The sequence below is a fragment of the Oryzias latipes genome, chromosome 19 (genome assembly GCF_002234675.1).
Source record: "Oryzias latipes chromosome 19, ASM223467v1".
Lineage (NCBI taxonomy): Eukaryota > Metazoa > Chordata > Actinopteri > Beloniformes > Adrianichthyidae > Oryzias > Oryzias latipes.
In genome coordinates, this window is record NC_019877.2 from 13,636,688 (window position 1) to 13,656,817 (window position 20,130).

Here is a 20,130-nt window from a genome sequence, read left to right on the forward strand (position 1 = left end):
GCACCAAAGTTACACCCACTTAGTTGAATTAATTTGAATGAAAGTAAAATAACTGTCTGATAACTACGTGTTATTTTTAGCTGACTTAACTAAAAATAATTGATTTATCTTAACTAAAGCAAATAATTAAGTTAGATCATCAAAGTAAAAAAGTTTATTTTTCCAACATCCATATGTGGTCTTATCACCCCGTCATGGTGGAAAAAGTTTTATCTGAGCTTCTTCACCCACTAAATTATCTTCAAATGGACACGCAATGCTGCTTCACCTCTCTGAAAACAAACTAACCTTCAACTAAACCTGTTCCAGACCAGGCTATGTTCAGAGCATGTGTTTCTATGGCAACTTGACATACCCTGAAACATACCTCTCTTTTTGGAACCGAAAGCGGTGGTTGTACAATATTTAGCCTCAAACTTACCTTGGGAGCTAGCATAATCTGCTTTCTGGAATACCCTCCAGGTTTAGAGCACAGAAATCTGTTCCTTCAAATACATGGTTTTCAGGCTCAAAAATTCTACAACCCACAAAATCTTTGTCTTCAGCTCACACTGTTGGAATATCCTGCTTCTGAGGCTTTCTGCAGTGAGGTTAATGTTTCAGGTTTCGTTAGGATTCAGCTACTTTTAGCGCATGATACTTGATACTTGTTATATCCAGGACTTTGCACTGTCTTGTTTGATTGCTAAATTATTGACGTGGATTGATAGAATCATTGACTGTAGAGAGAAAGACAAAGTGGGTGTGGTGTCACCCAAAGAAAATGCCTTACCTCCGGCTCCAGCAAAATTAAGCCAATTTAGTCAACAGTTTTCCGCGATACGGACACCAGTCAATAGTGATTGAGTCACATTTCTAGGACAACTACTGTCACCAATAATGAGTAAGCCTGTTCGAAGCCCTTCCACCTAAAGTGGCTCTGGAGAATCTGTCAATTAAGCGTTCAAGGTGGGGCCAGCGGGCGCCACATGCTTTTATTGACGCATCTGATTGGTCAGTTTAGAACTTGAATCACTAGCAATATAGAAAAAAGTAAAATGAAAAGATGTAAAGAAAAAGGTATGAGAGCAAGAATGGTTATTCTGACAAATAGAATGACTGAGTAATAGCTGTATATTTGACAATAGAATTCTATGGGATTTTGGCTTCTTGGAGCCAGCAGGTGGCTGCAGATGAGGTCATGATATCCAGTGATCTACAGTCTATGGAAAGAACTCGCTCTGATCTTTCTTTGACAGTTGACATATGCAGCAAGGTTTCTACACCTGAGTCTCCTTTCTGTCCCCTGGATATAAGCTCATTACCCTTTTCTTTCTTCTTCTTCCAGTATATATTGTCTTTTGGCTCTTTATTCCATCACCAGTTTGTTGTGTATCTCCACTTTTCTGCTTCTGACTACACTAATTATGTCAACTCCGCCTGCTGTCTCTGACACAGACCACCTGCCTTCTTTAAAAATTCAATAAACGTAAAAAAACTTTCTGGGTTTGTCTTCTTTTAGGCTGTCTATCATAAATCCCTGCATTGCTTTTTGTCAACAAATAAGGTAAGTTAATTTAAATAATAATAATTGAAATGCATCAAATTGTTTTTCAGAAAATCTTAGGCTGAAAAGGCTAAATTAGATGAGGTTCTAATAAAAATTGCTTTCTCACTATTAACCCTCTTTCAGTCACACTCTGGCTGTAGTTGTCCTTCCAGGAAGTCAAATGCTAATACTCTAAAGTATTTCTTAAGTTCTAAGCAATTAAACATTTGTCTAAAAGTAAAAAAGATTATGTAGATCAATCGCAAGTAGAAAAACTAAAGTGAGATGGTTCGATCAGATGGTTTCCTGTTCCAGCTTGGTAAAATAAAGGTTTGCTGTTAACATCACATTGTTATAAGTAACCGCAGAAAGAGTGCCAGATGCGCATTTTTGATCTGGAAGTAAAATGGAGCTGTGAGCTGTTATATACGAGGGGTGTTGGCAGTTCTAATGGGTATTGATGCAAAAGGAAACAGCAGGGACGGATCTTCTCAACCATGATGCTTGCACAATCTGTCCTTGTGCTTCTCCTTACCGGTAAGATTTGATGATCTTTTAAATTGCATGTGTAAATTACTTCTTTTAAATGTTATTAGTGGACTTTTTTCATTGAGTGGATCAGGTTGACCGGAGAGACACATTTTTATGTTATTTTAGTAGAATTTTAGGGTTTCAGTGAATGCTTTGTTTGAATTGTTTCTTCATTTTCCACTAAGTCTCATGACTGTTAAGATTAAAAAGACTTTTAAAGATTAAATCGTTTTTTTTCAGTTCAGCAAATCTTTTGTGGAGATTCTAGATGCAAAAAATTAGAAAAAGTGAAAAAGAGTTTGCACATTGTCAGGCTATCCTTTATATTGTTTAAATTAGCCATGTCTGAGACAAAAGGCATCAAAGCTACACACTATTTTTTTTTTTTTTTTTGTGTTCATTAAGCCTTAAAGATATCGGGCACTACTGACAAAATTTGCTTTGTCCGGTTCCGGGTTATAAAAATGTTAAAGCTGACTGTCGGTAGTAGATGGGGTATACTGGTACTCTGGACAGATTCTAATCTATCACAATAAAAATATATCCTAAAAGGTCGAAAGAGAGAGCAAGATGATAACATCTATCTTTTTTTCTGACTCAGCAATCAGTTGTTGCTGCAATAGCTTTTTTTTTTAATATTGGTTCTGTATAAACTTTATTTAGGTAGTAGTGTTTCAGAACAATTTAACCCTTGTGCTATCTTAGATGACCCCACCATTACATTGACGTGTTCTCCCTACCATGACAAAGGTGAATAAAGGCGGAAAGATTTCATGTAATCCATGGACACCAGTAAAGATCACAAATCATTGAAGACAAAAGGTTCAGCGCACTGTCTAGTGGGTCTAGATGACCCAACTCCCAACGTTAAAGTGCCTAGGAAAGCACAAGGGTTAAGCAAACGATGTTTTCGAATATTCACTTTAAAAAAGATTACTTATTACAGTTTTTATTTTAGGTGTCTTGTCAATCTTGGGTCTCAATGAGGTTCAAAATGTATCATTTCCTTCTGACGACGGTTTTCCTGAAACATCAGGTAAAGTGCACAAGAATCTGCCTTATGATCCAAGCCAGCTCTACTGAGCAGAAGCTCCAGAACAGTTTTTTTTGTCACGCTCTTACAAAGGCTATTTTTAATACTATTAACAAAATATGATGAATATCTTTGTGACATTCTAAAAATAATCACCCTACAGGGGCTGGAAATCCACATTCAAGCACATCTGATCTAATGCAGCAAAGTTTTGAAATATTGATATAACCTTTGATCCGTGCAGTTAAATAAGAGGATATTGTAATCTTGATCACATTGATCCACATCCAATGTTTCAAAATACCTGAAACTGATCGGTATGAGGCACGAAAGGCTTCTCTGTTTTGTGTTCGCCTGACCCATAACTAAATTATCTATATTTATTCTTCTGTTTTAGGGGGAGGTAGACTGATCCTAAAAAAAACTAGCTTGTAACTAATAGGACTTTTAATTTATCCTTGGGTAAAAAAAAAAATAAATAAATAAATAACTGACAAACACATTATTTCCCATCATTATCCCATCCCATCATTATTTTGATCATCCTATCATTTGTTAAATAATTTTCACATGCCAAAGATGTAAGGTATTATTTTGCCAGTGAGGTTTTAAAGAAAAAAAGTTAAAATTCAACGGCGACTGAACGGTCAGCCACTGCCCAGGCACTTTTAGGGGTAGCAGTTCTGACTGTTTTCATGTTTGGTCTTCTTGATGAAAAATTTTTTGTGTTGTTTTTTTAACAGGTGACTTAAACACAACTGAGTTTGATTACCTTAATAGAAGCATGACCACCCCTTCACCAGGTAAAAATAAAATAAATAGTTCCACATATCTATGAAGACTCTCATTCATGCAGGTTGGTTCCATTGTAGTAGGTTTAGGGGATGTCATCTGGACTTGGTTTTAAAGTTGGAAGACGTTTCGCCTCTTATCCAAGAGGCTTTGTCAATTCTGAAATAGCTGTTCTAAGAGCTGGTATATATGCGCTCATGGGGGAGGAGTCAGACCTGAAACTGGAGGTGTTGTCCACTTAGCCTACATGGTTTCGGGTCGTTAATAGTCCTTTGTCCTCAGCTGGGGGTTGGGGAGCCAGTGACTCCCTCTCCAAATTGGTCGTCTCTTTCAGCGGTTAACAACTCAGGTGGAACAGGTTTGGTTTGTTTAGGTTTCAAAACACTGCCGTAGATGGATGGAAGAATAAACCTGAGACCATCATTCTTATTAAGAGAAGGTTTATCCTTCTTGACAAAAATGGCTTCTTTCACTCCTCGCTCAAACCATCCTTTCCCTCTGGCTAGAATTAGGACTTCACTGTCCTCGAAAGAGTGGTTTGTGGCCTTCAGGTGGAGATGTACTGCAGACTCAGGTCCACTTGGGTTGGCTCTGCGATGTTGGTGAAGCCGCTTGTGTAGAGGTTGTTTGGTTTCTCCTATATACTGTTCATTGCAGTTCTCTTTGCAGAGGATAGAGTACACAACATTACTCTGTTTGTAACTGGGAATTTTGTCCTTTGGATGAACCAGTTTTTGTCTGAGGGTATTGACTGGTTTGGGATGAACTAGGATGTTATGTTGTTTGAAAATCCTTTAAGTTTTTCAGACAGGTCTGAGATATAGGGAATTGAAATACTGTTCCGTTTCGGCTCTTGTTCCTTCTTGTCTTGTTTTCCTGTATGTTGGGATCTGGTGAATGCCCACTTGGGATATCCACAGGTTCGGAGGGCTTGGTGGATATGTTGCTCTTCCTTCTTCTTTCCGTCAGAGCTTGTGGGGACCTCCTGGGCTCTGTGTTGTAATGTCCTGATGACGCCTAGTTTGTGCTGTAAAGGAAGGAAGTGGAGACTTTCACAGATCATATCAACGCAGTAGACAAGAACATCAAGTTCACCATGGAAGACACAAAGGACAACACCCTAGCCTTTCTAGACTGTGCTGTGATCATTGGAGAGGACAGACAGCTCCAGGTTGAAGTGTACAGAAAGCCTACTCACACAGATCAGTACCTGTTATTCGACTCAAACCACCCTTTACAGCACAAACTAGGCGTCATAAACTGGTTCATCCAAAGGACAAAATTCCCAGCTACAAACAGAGTAATGTTGTGTACTCTATCCACTGCAAAGAGAACTGCAATGAACAGTATATAGGAGAAACCAAACAACCTCTACACAAGCGGCTTCACCAACATCACAGAGCCAACCCAAGTGGACCTGAGTCTGCAGTACATCTCCACCTGAAGGCCACAAACCACTCTTTCGAGGACAGTGAAGTCCTAATTCTAGCCAGAGGGAAAGGATGGTTTGAGCGAGAAGTGAAAGAAGCCATCTTTGTCAAGAAGGATAAACCTTCTCTTAATAAGAATGGTGGTCTCAGGTTTATTCTTCCATCCATCTACGGCAGTGTTTTGAAACCTAAACAAACCAAACCAGTTCCATCTGAGTTGTTAACCGCTGAAAGAGACGACCAATTTGGAGAGGGAGTCACTGGCTCCCCAACCCCCAGCTGAGGACAAAGGACTATTAACGACGCGAAACCATGTAGGCTAAGTGGACAACACCTCCAGTTTCAGGTCTGACTCCTCCCCCATGAGCGCATATATACCAGCTCTTAGAACAGCTATTTCAGAATTGACAAAGCCTCTTGGATAAGAGGCGAAACGTCTTCCAACTTTAAAACCAAGTCCAGATGACATCCCCTAAACCAGGGGTCCCCAAATCCAGGCCTCGAGGGCCGGTGTCCTACATGTTTTCCCATCAACCTGCCATTAAAGCTCCTTATTGGCTAAACACACCTGATCAAGGTAATCAGCAGCAAGTAAGGCAGGGTTTCTGGAAAACCAGCAGGACTCCGGCCCTCGAGGCCTGGATTTGGGGACCCCTGCCCTAAACCTACTACAATAGTTTCACATATAAAATAAATATTGTGTGTGTCACTATATTTGTGGTTTAAGAAACAAAATTAAAGGAAAAGTTAAAACATGCATTTTGATTATTAAAATTATACCTTTTTATGACATTTGATTATTTGTCTTAAATAAAAAAATATGTATTCTATAAGAAGTGCAGGCTCTGTGTTTTAAGGCCTTGTTACACAGCCACTCCATACATTTTGCGCTTTTTCCACATATCTCAGTGTTTTGTGATACGTGTGTTTCTTGCGTTCGTCATTCATCGATGTGCACAGATGTACGCAGCTTATGCGTAATTAGCGTAGTTTATATGCAATTTTTGCATAAATGTTTGAATGATTTTTGCGAGATGCATAGGCAAATTTGTGGCTTTCTACAATCGTTCCATGTATGTCCACGTTTGTCTAATGGACTTTGAATACATGTACAACAGATTTATAACTTTTATATTGTGTATAGGGCGCACATATCACATTAAAATTACTTATTGACGGACGAATCACTAATGAATTTTGACTTTTACGCTGATTTACATGTTCTTAGTTTATTTACGTCTTCCATTGTATTAACGTGGTTCATTTGTGATACGTCTGTTAAGATTTCACGTAAAGACCCCACATTTTCTCACTTTTTCCACGGATGACCAATTTTTATTAGTGCAATATGCACAAAATGTACAGAGTGGCTATGTAACAAATTCTAAAGGATGTTGCATTAAATTTGAAAAATTAGAAATGTGGGCCATTCAATGAAACTTTTTTCTCAACAGCCAATGAGCTACTGGTAAGCACGTCACTATTAAGATGGAATTTTGATATATTCCAAATTGATACAAATATAACAGGCAGGAGATAAGACATTCTTGAGATTGTGCAACTTAAATTTTTATTAGTATTCCTGTAACTAATTAGCACTTTGACTCTGAATGTGTCTTAATCTTCTTTCAGAAACTGAGGATGCATATAAATGCAGTTATGAGTCTATTTTGAAAATTTTGGATCTCAAGAAAAACAGTGACAAGTATGTTATAAGCCGACCTGTCAAAGACTATCGGAGTAAGACGTGGGTTTATGTTCAAATGAGGATTTACGCCATTCTGGATATGGTAAGATTTTACAACTATTCATCTTTGGAAATTACCCAGAAATATACTAGAAACAGGTACTGGTGATATAATTTGTAATACATATAATTTTCTTCTCTCCCTCTGTTGCTCTAACTTTCATTAAGATTCTAGTTGGTCTCTTCTTCTGAGGTCCCTCTCCGGTTATTCCCCAGCAATTAGTTTGTGAATGTGATTTGCCATATAGGCATTCAGTTAAAATGCTGCCAGTCAGACTTATTGTTTGCGACTACCACAAACGATATCTTGGTAGGAACAGGATCTATAGCTAGAAGTTTCTGGACACTGTAGTGTAGCTCTGGTTCCTGCTCCTCCTCTGTCTTACCAGGATCAGACCTTAACACTGGCTCCATAGAATACTCACTTTGCTTCCACCTTGTGTCCCAACCTGACCTCGTGGATCCTGTTAAAATGTATTTCTTCAATCAATATTTTATCTTAGTTCCAGTCTGAATTTAGAAAGCACTTTTCCACCACCACAGCGCTTATAAAAAAATTCACCAATGACATGTTTTCTAACTTAGACAGTAATATGGGAATGGATACAATTTTCTTAGACCTTGCATAAGCTTTTGATTTGACAGATCATTACCACCTTGGTATTCTCTCTTTACATGAATGACCTTCCTACAGTTGGTTATAATGTTTTCATACAGATGTATGCTAATGACACACTCAATTATACACATGGTATCAACACATTTCAGATGGCTGAAATGAGTCATATTGCAGAATGTTTGGATCACTCAAGTTTAAGACTCAATTTAATAAGACTGCTACATTTTTATCCAAACCAAAAAGTATAAATCTACAGGCAGATGTTTTAGAAAAATATAGAAGTTGTCTCTGAATTTAAATATCTTGAGGTTTCATTAAACCAGTGTTTTTCAACCTTTTCTGAGCCACGGCACACTTTAACCTTAAAAAAAATCCCGCGGCACACCAGCATCCAAAAATTAAAAAAAAGGAGAAACTCAGTCTGTATTGATCTACAGCCCCTCCCTCCACAGTCTCACATGCATTTTTGAGATAATTGTTACAGAAAAAGCTGGAAGCTGCAGCTATTTTTTTCTAAAAGATGCAATAAAAAATAAGTTAGAAGATTTAAAAACAGTTTGTGTGTTCGTTGGTTTCAAGACGTTTAACAACAGATCTCCTTGTGCGCTGTCACTCTCACAACCCAATGCATCATGGGAGATGTAGTGCATAAAACGGCCGAAGATCGCTTTTCGGAGCTTCATTGTTTTGTTCACTTGTTCCACGGTCTGATACCGGATTCTGTGGAAAGCTACACCGCTAAAGACGAGCTTTAGCTGGTATTTTTGTTAGAACTGAACGACTTTACGAGCTAAATCGGGACAAGGAAGTGAAGACTTTAACCGCTTCTGATTGGTCAGACTGATGACATGTGATTAAGATCCCCAAGAATGATTGGTGGAGACAGTTAAAGCGACGGGACTTTTCCAAAATACAGCCCGAGCTGCAGCTGAATCGTGGTACAGTCATTCTTATCAAATGTCTTTAATAAAATAAAATAAACGCAAAGAAAAAGTATTTTATGATCTTTTATATTCCTAACTCCTCAGTGTTTTATCATGGCCTGTTTGGATGAACAAAGAGCTGAAATCCTAGAGATGGGAAATGTTGTTAAATCAGTTAATGAGGGCAATTTCCCACGGCACACTTGACCATCTCCCACGGCACACTAGTGTGCCGCGGCACACTGGTTGAAAAACACTGCATTAAACACAAGAATTACTTTTGAATCTGTGTGTGTAATATTTTCAATTTAATTTGTCCAATTGTATCATTATTCTGCCACATTTGCTGCTGCAGGCTGCTAAGATGTTAATGCATACTATGGTTTTGTCACACAATATCTTGTTTTACAACCCGGTCGCAGGCAAACAAAACAGCACTTAAACCCATTGTATAAATAAACAATGAAAATACTGGATTAAAACAAATTAGCGTTATCACCATTGTGCACTTTTACAAAAACTGTTAAGTTGGGTGAAGGTTATTAAGAATACAAAACTATGGCTGTTTTATAAAATCATAAATGGTTTGTCATCTCCTCCACTCAATTGGTTTGTCCAAATAAGAACTACTTTCCAAAGAATGACACAATGGTCAGTGCGAGGAGATTGCATGTTTGTAAAAAAGTGCCTTCACTCAGCATGCCTTCTCAATAATAGCAGTGCAAGAAGCCAATATATATAGCCAATATATTCTACATAATTTGTTATTTTATATATTCAGCTGTTGTTTTTAGCTTACTAAGTAGACAGTTTTAACATTTGTTTGGGGAGAACAGATGAAAAATAGCTAATTTGCAGTGATGCACTGTCCCTGAGACCTCAATAGCCCCCTTCTTTCCTTTTCCGTCTGGTCCAACACAAAATATTTTCAAATACGATTAATATAAATAAAGTTTGGTCTCGATTACAAATGGGGTTTATTCAGACATACCTCTGGTGTGTCAGAAGATTCATAACCCCTGTTGTTAAAGTAAAATATGTCCAACACAAGAGGCCTTCAGCTCTCATCTGTTCGCCCAGCTGATGGACAGGACAAGTTAAAAATAAATAAAAAAGAACTCAATAAAAATTGAAATTGACTTGCCAGACCAATAAATGTACAAATTTAGACAAAAAAATAAACAAAAAAGAAAAAATATTTTTATTTATCTATAATCTTGCGCATGCAGTAAATGTTGCCGCCAAATTCAGTTTTTTTAAGACTTACAAAATCTAAATTATGTGGAAAGGCAAAGGTTTAATTGAGATAGTTCTATAATCCAGTGTTTTTCAACCTTTTTTGAGCCACGGCACACTTTAATCTTGAAAAAAATCCCGCGGCACACCAGCATTCAAAAAAAGAAAGGAGAAAATCATAGTCTGTATTGATCTACAGCCCCTCTACAATCTCACATGCATTTTTGTGACAATTGTGACAGAAAAAGCTGGAAGTTGCAGCTGTTTTTTCTAATAGATGTAATAAAAGTTAAGTTAGAAGATTTAAAACTGTTTGATTTTTGTTCATTGATGTTTCAAGATGTTAAGAGGAGACTCATTGTGCACCGAGGCTCTGTCATTTTAACCCAATGCATCATGGGAGATGTAGTGCAAAAATCCGCCGAACGTGGACAGACTAGCGACTACACTAAACTAGTCGAAAGCTACACCGCTAAAGACAACCTTTAGCTTGTATTTTTGTTAGAACTGAGCGACTTCATCAACAGAATCTGAACAAGGAAGTGAAGACTTTAACCACTTCTGATTGGTCAGACTGATGACATGTGATTAAGACTCCAAGAATGATTGGCGGAGATAGTTAAAGGGGCGGGACTTTTCAGAAAACAGCTTTAGTTGCGGCTAAATTGCGGTACTGTCATTCTTATCAAAATGTATTTAATAGAATCAAATAAACACAAAGAAAAAAGTATTTTACGATCTTTCATATTCCTAACTTCTCAGTGTTTTATCAGGGCCTGTTTGGATGAACAAAGAGCTGATATCCTGGAGATGGGAAATGTTGTTAGATCAGTTAATGAAGGCAATTTCCCACGGCACACTGGTTGAAAAACACTGCTATAATCAAACAGGATTTTAACAAATTCTTCATCTGACAACAATAGAGATAAATTTGTTGCGGTTAACCTACACTTGTGCTTGACTTACCACATAAATGCTTTATGCTGAGTTGTTTGCTAGATGGGGTGAGAAAGAAGCTCCAGAGCACAAAAAACAGATCAACTTAAAAGATCAATGCTGTAGTGGTAAGACAGGCAGAAAAAGCTGATTAGGTGATTAAAAAGAATGGAAGAGTGAGGTTATTATTTGCTTACTATCAAACAGAAGGATTTTTAATTAAATCTGAGACTTAAAGCTGCTAGGAAAAAAAAGGATAGGTGAAATAATCAGAATTGACAGGATGCTTCAAAAAATAATTGTACTGAATGCATAATTTTTCACTAAGTATTATTTGTCTGATAAGAAAAAATGTCTTTGCTCGTAGAGAGAGGCTCACCAGATGTTCTTTTCTTACATTTGGGTCTATTTGGTAAGTTTTCATTTAGAAATACATACCTTCTTACAAACATGTTGTGGTTATTAATATTGTTTTTTTCCTTCATTTTTTTTCTCGTCTCTCTCATCTGTGACTCTCGTGTTAATGCTTTTTCCTTTATAGAAATGGAACAATGAGCACATTCGGTGGGATCCTAAACAGTTTTGTGGACAGGAGTATATTTTAATTCCAACAAAATATTTATGGATTCCTGATCTGACAATTGAAGAGATGTAAGTTTAAATTCAATGTATTATTGCCATTTCTTTAACCCAATAGCAGCCATAGCTTCATGTACACTTTCAAAATAGAAAGTCCCCATTATTTCCTATTCTTGAACCAAATTACAAATTGACGACAAAGAAGTGATATCAGAAAATAATGAAAACCCATTTTTTAATTACTGCTATTAATAATATCTATTTGACTAGCTTCAATTGGCAGTTTAAAGGCAATAGACCTATACAATGCATATTTTAGAAACACAACATTTTTAAAGAAGGTAATTTTGACATTCAACATATTAACAAAAAAACTTTAAATCCTTTGAAAATATTTAATTAAATATAGTGCATGCTCACATGTGAAATGTACGACGGAGTTTCAGGGCCAGTTTACAAAAAAATTCATTGTTAATTATGACTTTGAAGTCATAAATTTACGTGAAAGAAAGTCATAACTGTTAAATTACAAGATTTTAAGTCGTATATTTACGTGAAAAAATCTAGTAAATTTACGAGTTTATATCTCATAAATTTACGACTTAAAATCTCGTAAATTTACGAGACAAAAGTCATAGATTAACAAGGCTCCGTTTATCGGACCCTAGCTTGAAGATGAAATATGTGGAGCCTTTTGTGAAGCTTTATTTCCGGAATATAGGTTTAAAAAACATAGAGATTCTGAACCTTTTGGCAACTCAAAATCAGATTGTTTTCAGTGGAGCCAGCTTTCCGGGGTTTGGTGTCAGTAAAGCGGAGTTTCATATGTAAAATAAGGAGCTCAGAAACACGTTTGGGTGTAGAGGACCGCTGCAGCCTTTATTTTCCTTTTCATTCACACACCCTGAAGTTGATTTGTCACCTTACCTGTAATCCGAACACCAATGTGGAAGTAAACAGTGTTACATGAAGAAAGGATTCAAGTGGACAGCTGCAGGGATGCCCGACGGCTTCATCGGGCTGCAGAGGTCCTGCAAGCCACCCATCAATAAATAAATAAATCATTAATAAATCGTAAATCAAACAAATGAGCTTCCAAACATTTGCGACGTTTTCAATAAACATTCAGCTCACGTGTTTCATTGAGTTTAGTCGTCTGCTCTGCTGCTGCACGGCGTTCACTTGTTCTTGCACTGTGTATGCTCACTTCGACTTTATCTCATAAATTTACGAGTTTTTTCTCATAAATTTACGACTTAAAATCTTGTAATTTTCCTTTTTTTTTTTTTTGGTGGCCCTAAAACTCCGTCGTAGAAATGTTGCAGTGTATTTTTGAGTTTTTTTTTCCTCTTTTCAAAACAGTTTTTAAAATTTACTTCATCGTTTCACTGTTAATAAAAAATCTGTTTCAAACTGGCGAAGATTGTTTGTTTTATTTTTTGTATTATTTGTTTTAAAAAGCTTGACTTTAAAGTAAATCCTGATAAATCTTTCTGTTTTTGCACCTTTCTAATGCAAGTGCCCCATAATGTATTTTATAAACTAATACCAAAGGTAAACACAAAATTATAAAAAGCACCATTATTTAATAACAAAATTAATCTAATATTGTGCATTTGTTGTGTGCTACAGGACAGAGCAGGATAAAGCCACACCAAGTACTCATCTCAAAATCAAAAATTCTGGCTGGATTGAATTCAGGAACGACGAAGTGGTGGAGAGTACCTGCAAGATGGAAGTTTACAGATTTCCATTTGACATTCAGAGCTGCAACATCTCATTCAAATCTATCATGCATTCTGGTAAGAGTCAAGTGGCTTGGAAACAACTGATTCACAGAATGTTGCAAAGTTGAGTCATGGCATCTCGACTTAAAGTCTTTCTTTTTTTAAACACTCATCCAAGTGGCTTCCTCAGTCTGGTGGATTAGTGAGGTCACTGAGATTTCAAGCAGATTTATCCATTTGTCTGAGTGGTGAAACATTTCAAATCCCACTCTGATCATCTTCTGATCCATTGTAAAAGCATTCCCAGTGGTCTTTTAATTATAATTATCCTGTTTTTAATGAAAATTCAAAAAGCCTGTCATTTTGAGTTGTGGGCAGGACTGATGGCGGGAAGTGAGTCCACTTCATTTCCTGTCATCCCTATGTTTACACTCTATCCAACTATCTTACAACCCCTCACAATCCCAAGATAACATTAAACGTGCTCCAAAAATGGCGAGCAATGTCGAAGCCATCCAGTTGTACAGTTTTGAGGCAGATGCCAGCTCACACAAGAAAAACAAAGACATATGTGGATGTAGTCTTGTGAGTGGATGCATCAGAATGGAGCAGAGCAGGAAGCTTGAGGCCTACCAACTGTGGCACCTACATGCACATCAATGCTGCAAGTTTTTTTTCACGTGGCATTTTTTAATCTAGGACAATTTTAATAAATACATTAAAAATATACCCAGACATAGAATTTAAGCTTAATTTTATTTATGTCTTTCCTCATCTAAAAAATACCACAAGAACATCTTGAAAAAACCAAAAACATAATTTTTATTGGATGGGGTCTTTCAATAAAGTAGATTTTGAGTCCAGATGCCACCATCCAACTATAAGACAATGTCACTTACATCAGAATCTTAAGTGACGTGTCCCAAAAATGCAAACAACAACACAAAAAGTACATCCAGATAGCGAAACAGGCAGAAGACTAAGTAGGTAGAGATGGGAGCATATCTTCCGTGCAGAAAGGGGGCAGCACCGAGTAGAATCTTATTAGCTCTTAATAACCTGGAGACAGCTGAGTAATAGCTGAAGCAAAAAAGTCTCTCAGGGGTGTGGGTGGTGGTGGTGGTGGGGGTCTAGTCTAAAGTAGGGATGCTAACAGATGGAACAACTTAGAGATCCAGAAACAGGATTTTTTCACCAGAAAGACAGAACCACAGACAGGGTGATGAGGATGACTGCAGAGCAGAGATGGGAAGAGGCAGAATCTTGACAGGTGAGCACAGATGCAATTCTATATTTCATGAGATGTCCATCAAAGACTTCAAACACTTCTTTCCATTTTGCTTAGCTAATGCCTTAGTCACAACTGCCCTTACGTTGGGATGCTGGCTGTCTGCAGGCAAAAAATTGGGCAAACCTGTGCAGGGAACATAGGTGGTGAAATTTTAGGATTGTAGACCACTCTGTGAACCTCTAGAGCAGGAGTTTCAGAATTCATTTCTAGAGGGCTGGTGTCTGACATGTTTTCCGACCAACCTGCCATTGAACCTTCTTATTGGCTAAATACACCTGATTCAGGTAATCAGCAACAGATAAGACAGGGTTTTTGGAAAGCCAGCAGGAGGCCAGCTCTCGAGGAGTTTGACACCCCGGCTGCAGAGCCAAAATATTCATGCACATTTTTTTCACGAGCATGCTGCGAATAACAGGGCGGAGTTAACACTTATACAACGCGTAAATAAGGGTGAAGTGTGTGCAGGTGTAATGTACAAATTTTTCATTTTTTTTAACACACCCAAATCACGCAAGGAGCATTGTGCTGTTCAAGTGATAATTGTGCACTCCTTACGTGCTCCTTGAGTGTGGTGTAAGTGCACCGTATGACAGCATCACCCATACGTCATACGTGTGTGCAACTTACATCATCCTTACAAATATTTTACAATACACTTACCACACACATGAAAATGGCAACGTTTATTTTCATGACGTCCCTTAAAGTGGCCGCATGAGCCTCAAGAAAACTGCAAGACACACCTGCGGTCCCGTTAAGATGTGGCTGACCCTCCGTACAACCCAAAAACCCGCAGCACCCGTACGGGTCACAGGTGCATGGGACTTAGGCATAAAAGACCTTTTAATTGTTTTGTTTTTTTCCATTTTCCTAGATTCTGAACTATCATTGCTCGAATATACCGAAGACTCAGAGCTTACAGAGGAGTCTCGTCAAACAATCCAGACGCAATTTGAATGGATTTTTATCAGCATGTCAGAACGCAAAAAAACAATCAATCATTTTGGTTTCAACCAAACGGTGGTTGTTTACACTGTAAGTATTTCTGGATTCAAACATGTGCAAGTCTCATATTATTCTTGTGTAAAGCCTTTAGCTTTCATGTCAAAATATGAAGGACTAAAAGTCAGAAAATAATAAATGTTTGATTAATGTTTGTTGTAAAAACAGGAAAGGTTTCATTCTAATATTTTAAAGCTGCTGATTATAGGGATAATTTGATGACAACAGGAAATAAGATTAATGAAACCTAAAGCAGTGTTTTACATTTGGTAGTGTTTTTTTATAAAGCAAATAGACCTCTTAACTTTTATTTAAAAAAAAAACTGTTAGATGGGATAAAACACATTTAAACTATATTTAACATTCTAACAAACTAAATAAAAATAGCTAAACTCAATTTTCTCTTGCAGCAATCACGTTATTTGTATTTTTGCACATTTGTTTTGTTTTTAAATGGTGATTTCATAAGAGGTTTCTTGTAAATTACAGTGCAGTCATCATTTTGTTATTTTACAGATCAGCATGAAGAGAAGGTCAGTCCTTTATATCGCAAACTTCCTGCTGCCCGTTCTATTCTTCTTGTGTCTGGACTTTGCCTCCTTCCTCATGTCAGACACTGGGGGTGAGAAGGTTGGCTTCAAGGTCACAGTCCTACTTGCTGTGACTGTGATGCAGCTTATTCTCAATGACATTTTGCCCCCTTCTTCAGACAAAATTCCTCTTATAGGTAAAGACAATTTGGCTTCAAGTCTTAATTCTTGATGAGATGTTGTAAACACAGGATTAATGTTCTTGTCTCTGGATCTCCATGTCCCTCTCAGCGATCTACTGCATTGGGATCTTTACTTTGATGCTACTAAGCCTCCTGGAAACCATTTTAGTGATGTATTTGATAGACAAAGACCAGACTTCTACTGACAAGAAAGAAGAAAACCAGAAACTGATTGAGAATCCAGAAGATAAACACAGTCCACTCCCATGCTGTTGTACTGGTGAGAATATTTATTGTTCTGTTTCAGATTTTTAGATATGAACTTGTGTTTACCAGGTAGACAAACCTACCTGGTTCAGCTGACATAATGGTGTTAAACTTTGAATAAACTCTTTGTGTCCATCATTTTAGGAATTAAGAAAAGGATTTGCTGTGCATCTGCTGCCAAAGAAGATGAGTCTTTTCCTAAAGAGGTTAGAACTTTGTCTTATTTCAAAGACAACAATGTGAAAGGTGAAGTTGTCATTTAACTTGACTGTTTAACCATGTTTGCAGGGTTGCAGCAGTCCCCACACTGAGGTGTCTCTTGTCATGGAAAAAGTCTATGAGGAGCTTAGTGAAATGAAGAAATCCATTACTCTGCTGAGCAGCAGCAGGACAGAAGATGAGAAGCCTGGCTACTGGACCAGAGTGGCTGAAAAAATAGACAAAGTCTTCATTATTTTTTATATACTATCTGTTCTTCTGTTTTTGAGTGTCCTTTTTACTTTGTGGAATATTGATGGTACTTAATAATGAAAGAAGAGAAGGAAACACAAGAGTCACACTTAAATAGGGAAATATTGCATGTGTACCAATACAGAACTAGATGAATTGCATTACCTGCGATAAGGCAAGTGTGAATGCTTTAAGCTGAATGTGGTCACTGAAGATGCTAAAAATGCTGGATTTGAAGTTTCCTTCAGCAAAAAAATTAAGTACGTTTGAAAGAAAGGATTAAAAAATATTCTCAAACCACTAATTACTTGATGATTTACCAATGGTCTAAAGCCAATGTCAAAGAATAATGCCAAAGTACATGAGAAGTGAAGCTAAATGGGCCTAATAGATACTCAGGTCTTAAGACATGCAAATATGATGCAAATATTTCACACTTACCTTTAGGGAGCTATGTACTACCAATGAGTTTGATTTTTGATGTACAGAAGCAAAGTCAAGTTAGTTTCACAACTAACTCCAACATGGAGGCTATACTAAATCCACTTAGTACCATATAAGTGACTAATAAAAAAATTCATAAGTAAATTCAGGGAATCCCAGTCAAGTCTTGAAATTTATTTTGACTCGTATTTGTATTTTTCCCCCACACATTGTCATTAAAGTATTTGCAAACATGGTGTGACACAATAATAGTGGAGTTGATTCATCTGAATTCTTACAAATGAAACAGTTGTATGCTAGATCTGATAGTGCATAGAGATTAAACATATAACAAATGATAACTGTTGACAAATTTCTGTTTACATTTTAAATCTCTCAGGTTGAGTCTTGAGTCATATCTATTTCAAGAATGCAAGACTTAAGTCTCCATAGCTGAGGTTTGTCTGAATGAAACACATTCTAGTTTAGATATTCTTCAGCTGTATGGATCTAAAAAGCCTGCTTACTTGGCAGAGCTCTGAAATTTACAGAAATCATTCAGATTGTTGAGCTTTGGGTCAGCATCAAAAGGAGTGAAGCTGCTCTTGGCTACTATGCTGCACACAGATGGAACCAGCTCGCCAATTAGCTCAAACGAACTTTATCCAAAAGTCAAAGTTCTTTGTTTTCTGGTACCTTTGTTGGAGATGCTGTACCATGTGAACTCAATTTTTTCGATTGGTTTTTGTGTCTCTGCGTCAGCATTTAAACGAAAGAAGTTGAAAAAAACAGCCTCATTATATTTGCATGTGTCTCCTGATTGGATATGATATTTGGTTAAAAACACTGCATGTTTCTTCACTTAATCAAATAAAGCATGCAGATAAATATTTTTCATGTCTATGTCTTGCTCAAATAAAGTTGTGCTCACTAAACTGATTATAAGGACCTTTTTTAAATAGCATAGATTCCTTTATACTTTTGCTTTACAAATGAAATTAAGACATTTGACGTAAAAATTGATTGAATGAAAATAGATAAATTCATCAGTCTCCAATGCTGCAAGTTTGCCCACTTAAAAAGATGTGAGGGCTCAGATACAATTCAGCTGAGAGTGACAGAATAAAAAAAAAAAAAAAAATTACATCGTATGAGTTTTAAGGAACGTTTTTGTATAATTGTTCATAAATTTATATTCATTGCAAACATGCAAGTCTTCATTAAAAGCTCTTCCATCTTTCATTCATTACTTCTATTAATGGCACCTGTTTGAACTGGTTATCTGTGTAAAAGACACAGGTCTTATAGAGTCAGACTGCTTCTTTTAACAGCTTCTTATTTCATATTTATACTTTTTTACCATTGAAAAGTTCAAAACCCATTCCAAACATACTGCCCTGGCATCAAAGGAGTAGCTACACTGAAAGGATTTTATGGTTATTAAGTGGTCTAGCCCGTATCTGCCTCTAAGTCCAATAGATAATCTGAAAAGTGAGTAGAAAGTCTGTGTTTTGCAGCAGCAGCCCCAAAACATCACAGCTCTTGAGAAGATCAGCCTCGATTAATGGGCCAAAATAGCAGCTGCAGTGTGTGCAAACCTGGAGAAGACCAACAGGAAACATGATTTGAGGTGAACCTGTCATGGTACCTCTGTCAGTGCTCCTTCCCCGCCCTCTCTGCTCTGCTCCTGACTCCACCAGATGTGACCAATTCACCTCATCACCTCTGCTGCTCAAAAGGAGACCCAGCTCCAGTATTCAACGTCAGTTCAATACCCCTTATGGTGACTACGCCTGGTCTAGTCTGCTCATGTCTAGCTTGCTTTTGCTTCGCCTCAAAACTAACGTTGTTTCCTTATCTCAGGATTCCCTGCCACGAAGGTCACCTGTGTGGAAGTCGCCTGAAGCTTACCTGTCCACCCGTGGAACGCCGGACACCGATAGCCGCGCTATTACCTCCAGCCACGTCACGAGCCGCGCTCCAACCCGGATCTCCATGTTGCCAACCTTGCTGTTCTCTACCAAGAGATTAAAATCTACTTACCACTTACTTACTTGTCTGATCATTCTGGGTTCCAGCACCTGGGTCTGTCACGGCTACGAATTATGACAGAACTTTTGTTATTGTGGAGTAATATTTTAATCATAGTCATGATCAGAAAAAAAATACATATTTTGAAAAACATAATGTTGAATATTTTAGTAATAGGATTATAACTATTAGTTACTGGGTCCTAAAGAAATGCGCAACACAGCTGGCAGAGGTGTACACTGACATCTTTAACACCTCTCTATCACAGCAAAGAGTCTCCCACATATTCATGCCGGTTGATCCCTAGGCCTAAGCTGCCCACAGCTCCACAAAAACGTCTGTTCCAGCACTATGGTCTCCTGGAGGACATTGAGTTGGACCATGGTCCCCTCTTCACCTCACGAGCGTCACGTGAAATGTTCAAAGGTTTGGGCATCAACGTGAGTCTCACCTCAGAAGACCACTCTCAGTCCGATGGACAAATGGAGCGTCTAAACCAGGAATCCCCCTCTGGTCACTGGTGGGAGCCGGCTCCAGAGTTCTAGCCACACAACTCCCAGCAACCCCAGTTTCCTGGATTCCTCATCCCTGACTCTCATTCATTCATCAACCACAGCATACTTAAGCTCTGCACTCAGTGAAGCTCCGTACGAAGGTATTGCTTCTGCCACTCTGCCTTCCTTACCGAGCGTTGTATTTGGACCTTCTGTCTTCTGATCTCTGTTTGTCTGCCGCCAGCCTCGACTCTCCCCTGGATCCTAATTCCCCTGTCTCTCCTCCTATGATCTTATTTCTGTTGTCGACTAAATCCTTCCTGATCCTGATTTAGCTTTGGGGACTTTTAGCTGAGCTAATAAACCTGCTGCATTTGAA

At 37.8% G+C, this 20,130-nt stretch overlaps 1 protein-coding gene across 2 annotated transcripts; it reads left to right on the forward strand.

The window, feature by feature from the left end:
* The first annotated feature begins 1,925 nt into the window (after positions 1–1,925).
* On the forward strand, positions 1,926–18,349 carry LOC101163458 (5-hydroxytryptamine receptor 3A). Of its 2 annotated transcripts, XM_020699667.2 has the most exons (12): positions 1,926–2,065; positions 3,018–3,095; positions 3,836–3,895; positions 6,947–7,104; positions 11,143–11,187; positions 11,317–11,426; positions 12,987–13,156; positions 15,247–15,407; positions 15,891–16,101; positions 16,196–16,366; positions 16,498–16,559; positions 16,642–18,349. In XM_020699667.2, exons 1-12 carry the CDS (start codon positions 2,026–2,028, stop codon positions 16,876–16,878), a joined length of 1,503 nt encoding a protein of 500 aa, XP_020555326.1. In that variant the 5' UTR covers positions 1,926–2,025; the 3' UTR covers positions 16,879–18,349. The 2 variants fall into 2 exon arrangements, with proteins under 2 accessions (XP_020555326.1, XP_011490758.2); XM_011492456.3 differs by lacking the exon at positions 3,018–3,095.
* Positions 18,350–20,130: the final 1,781 nt, after the last annotated feature.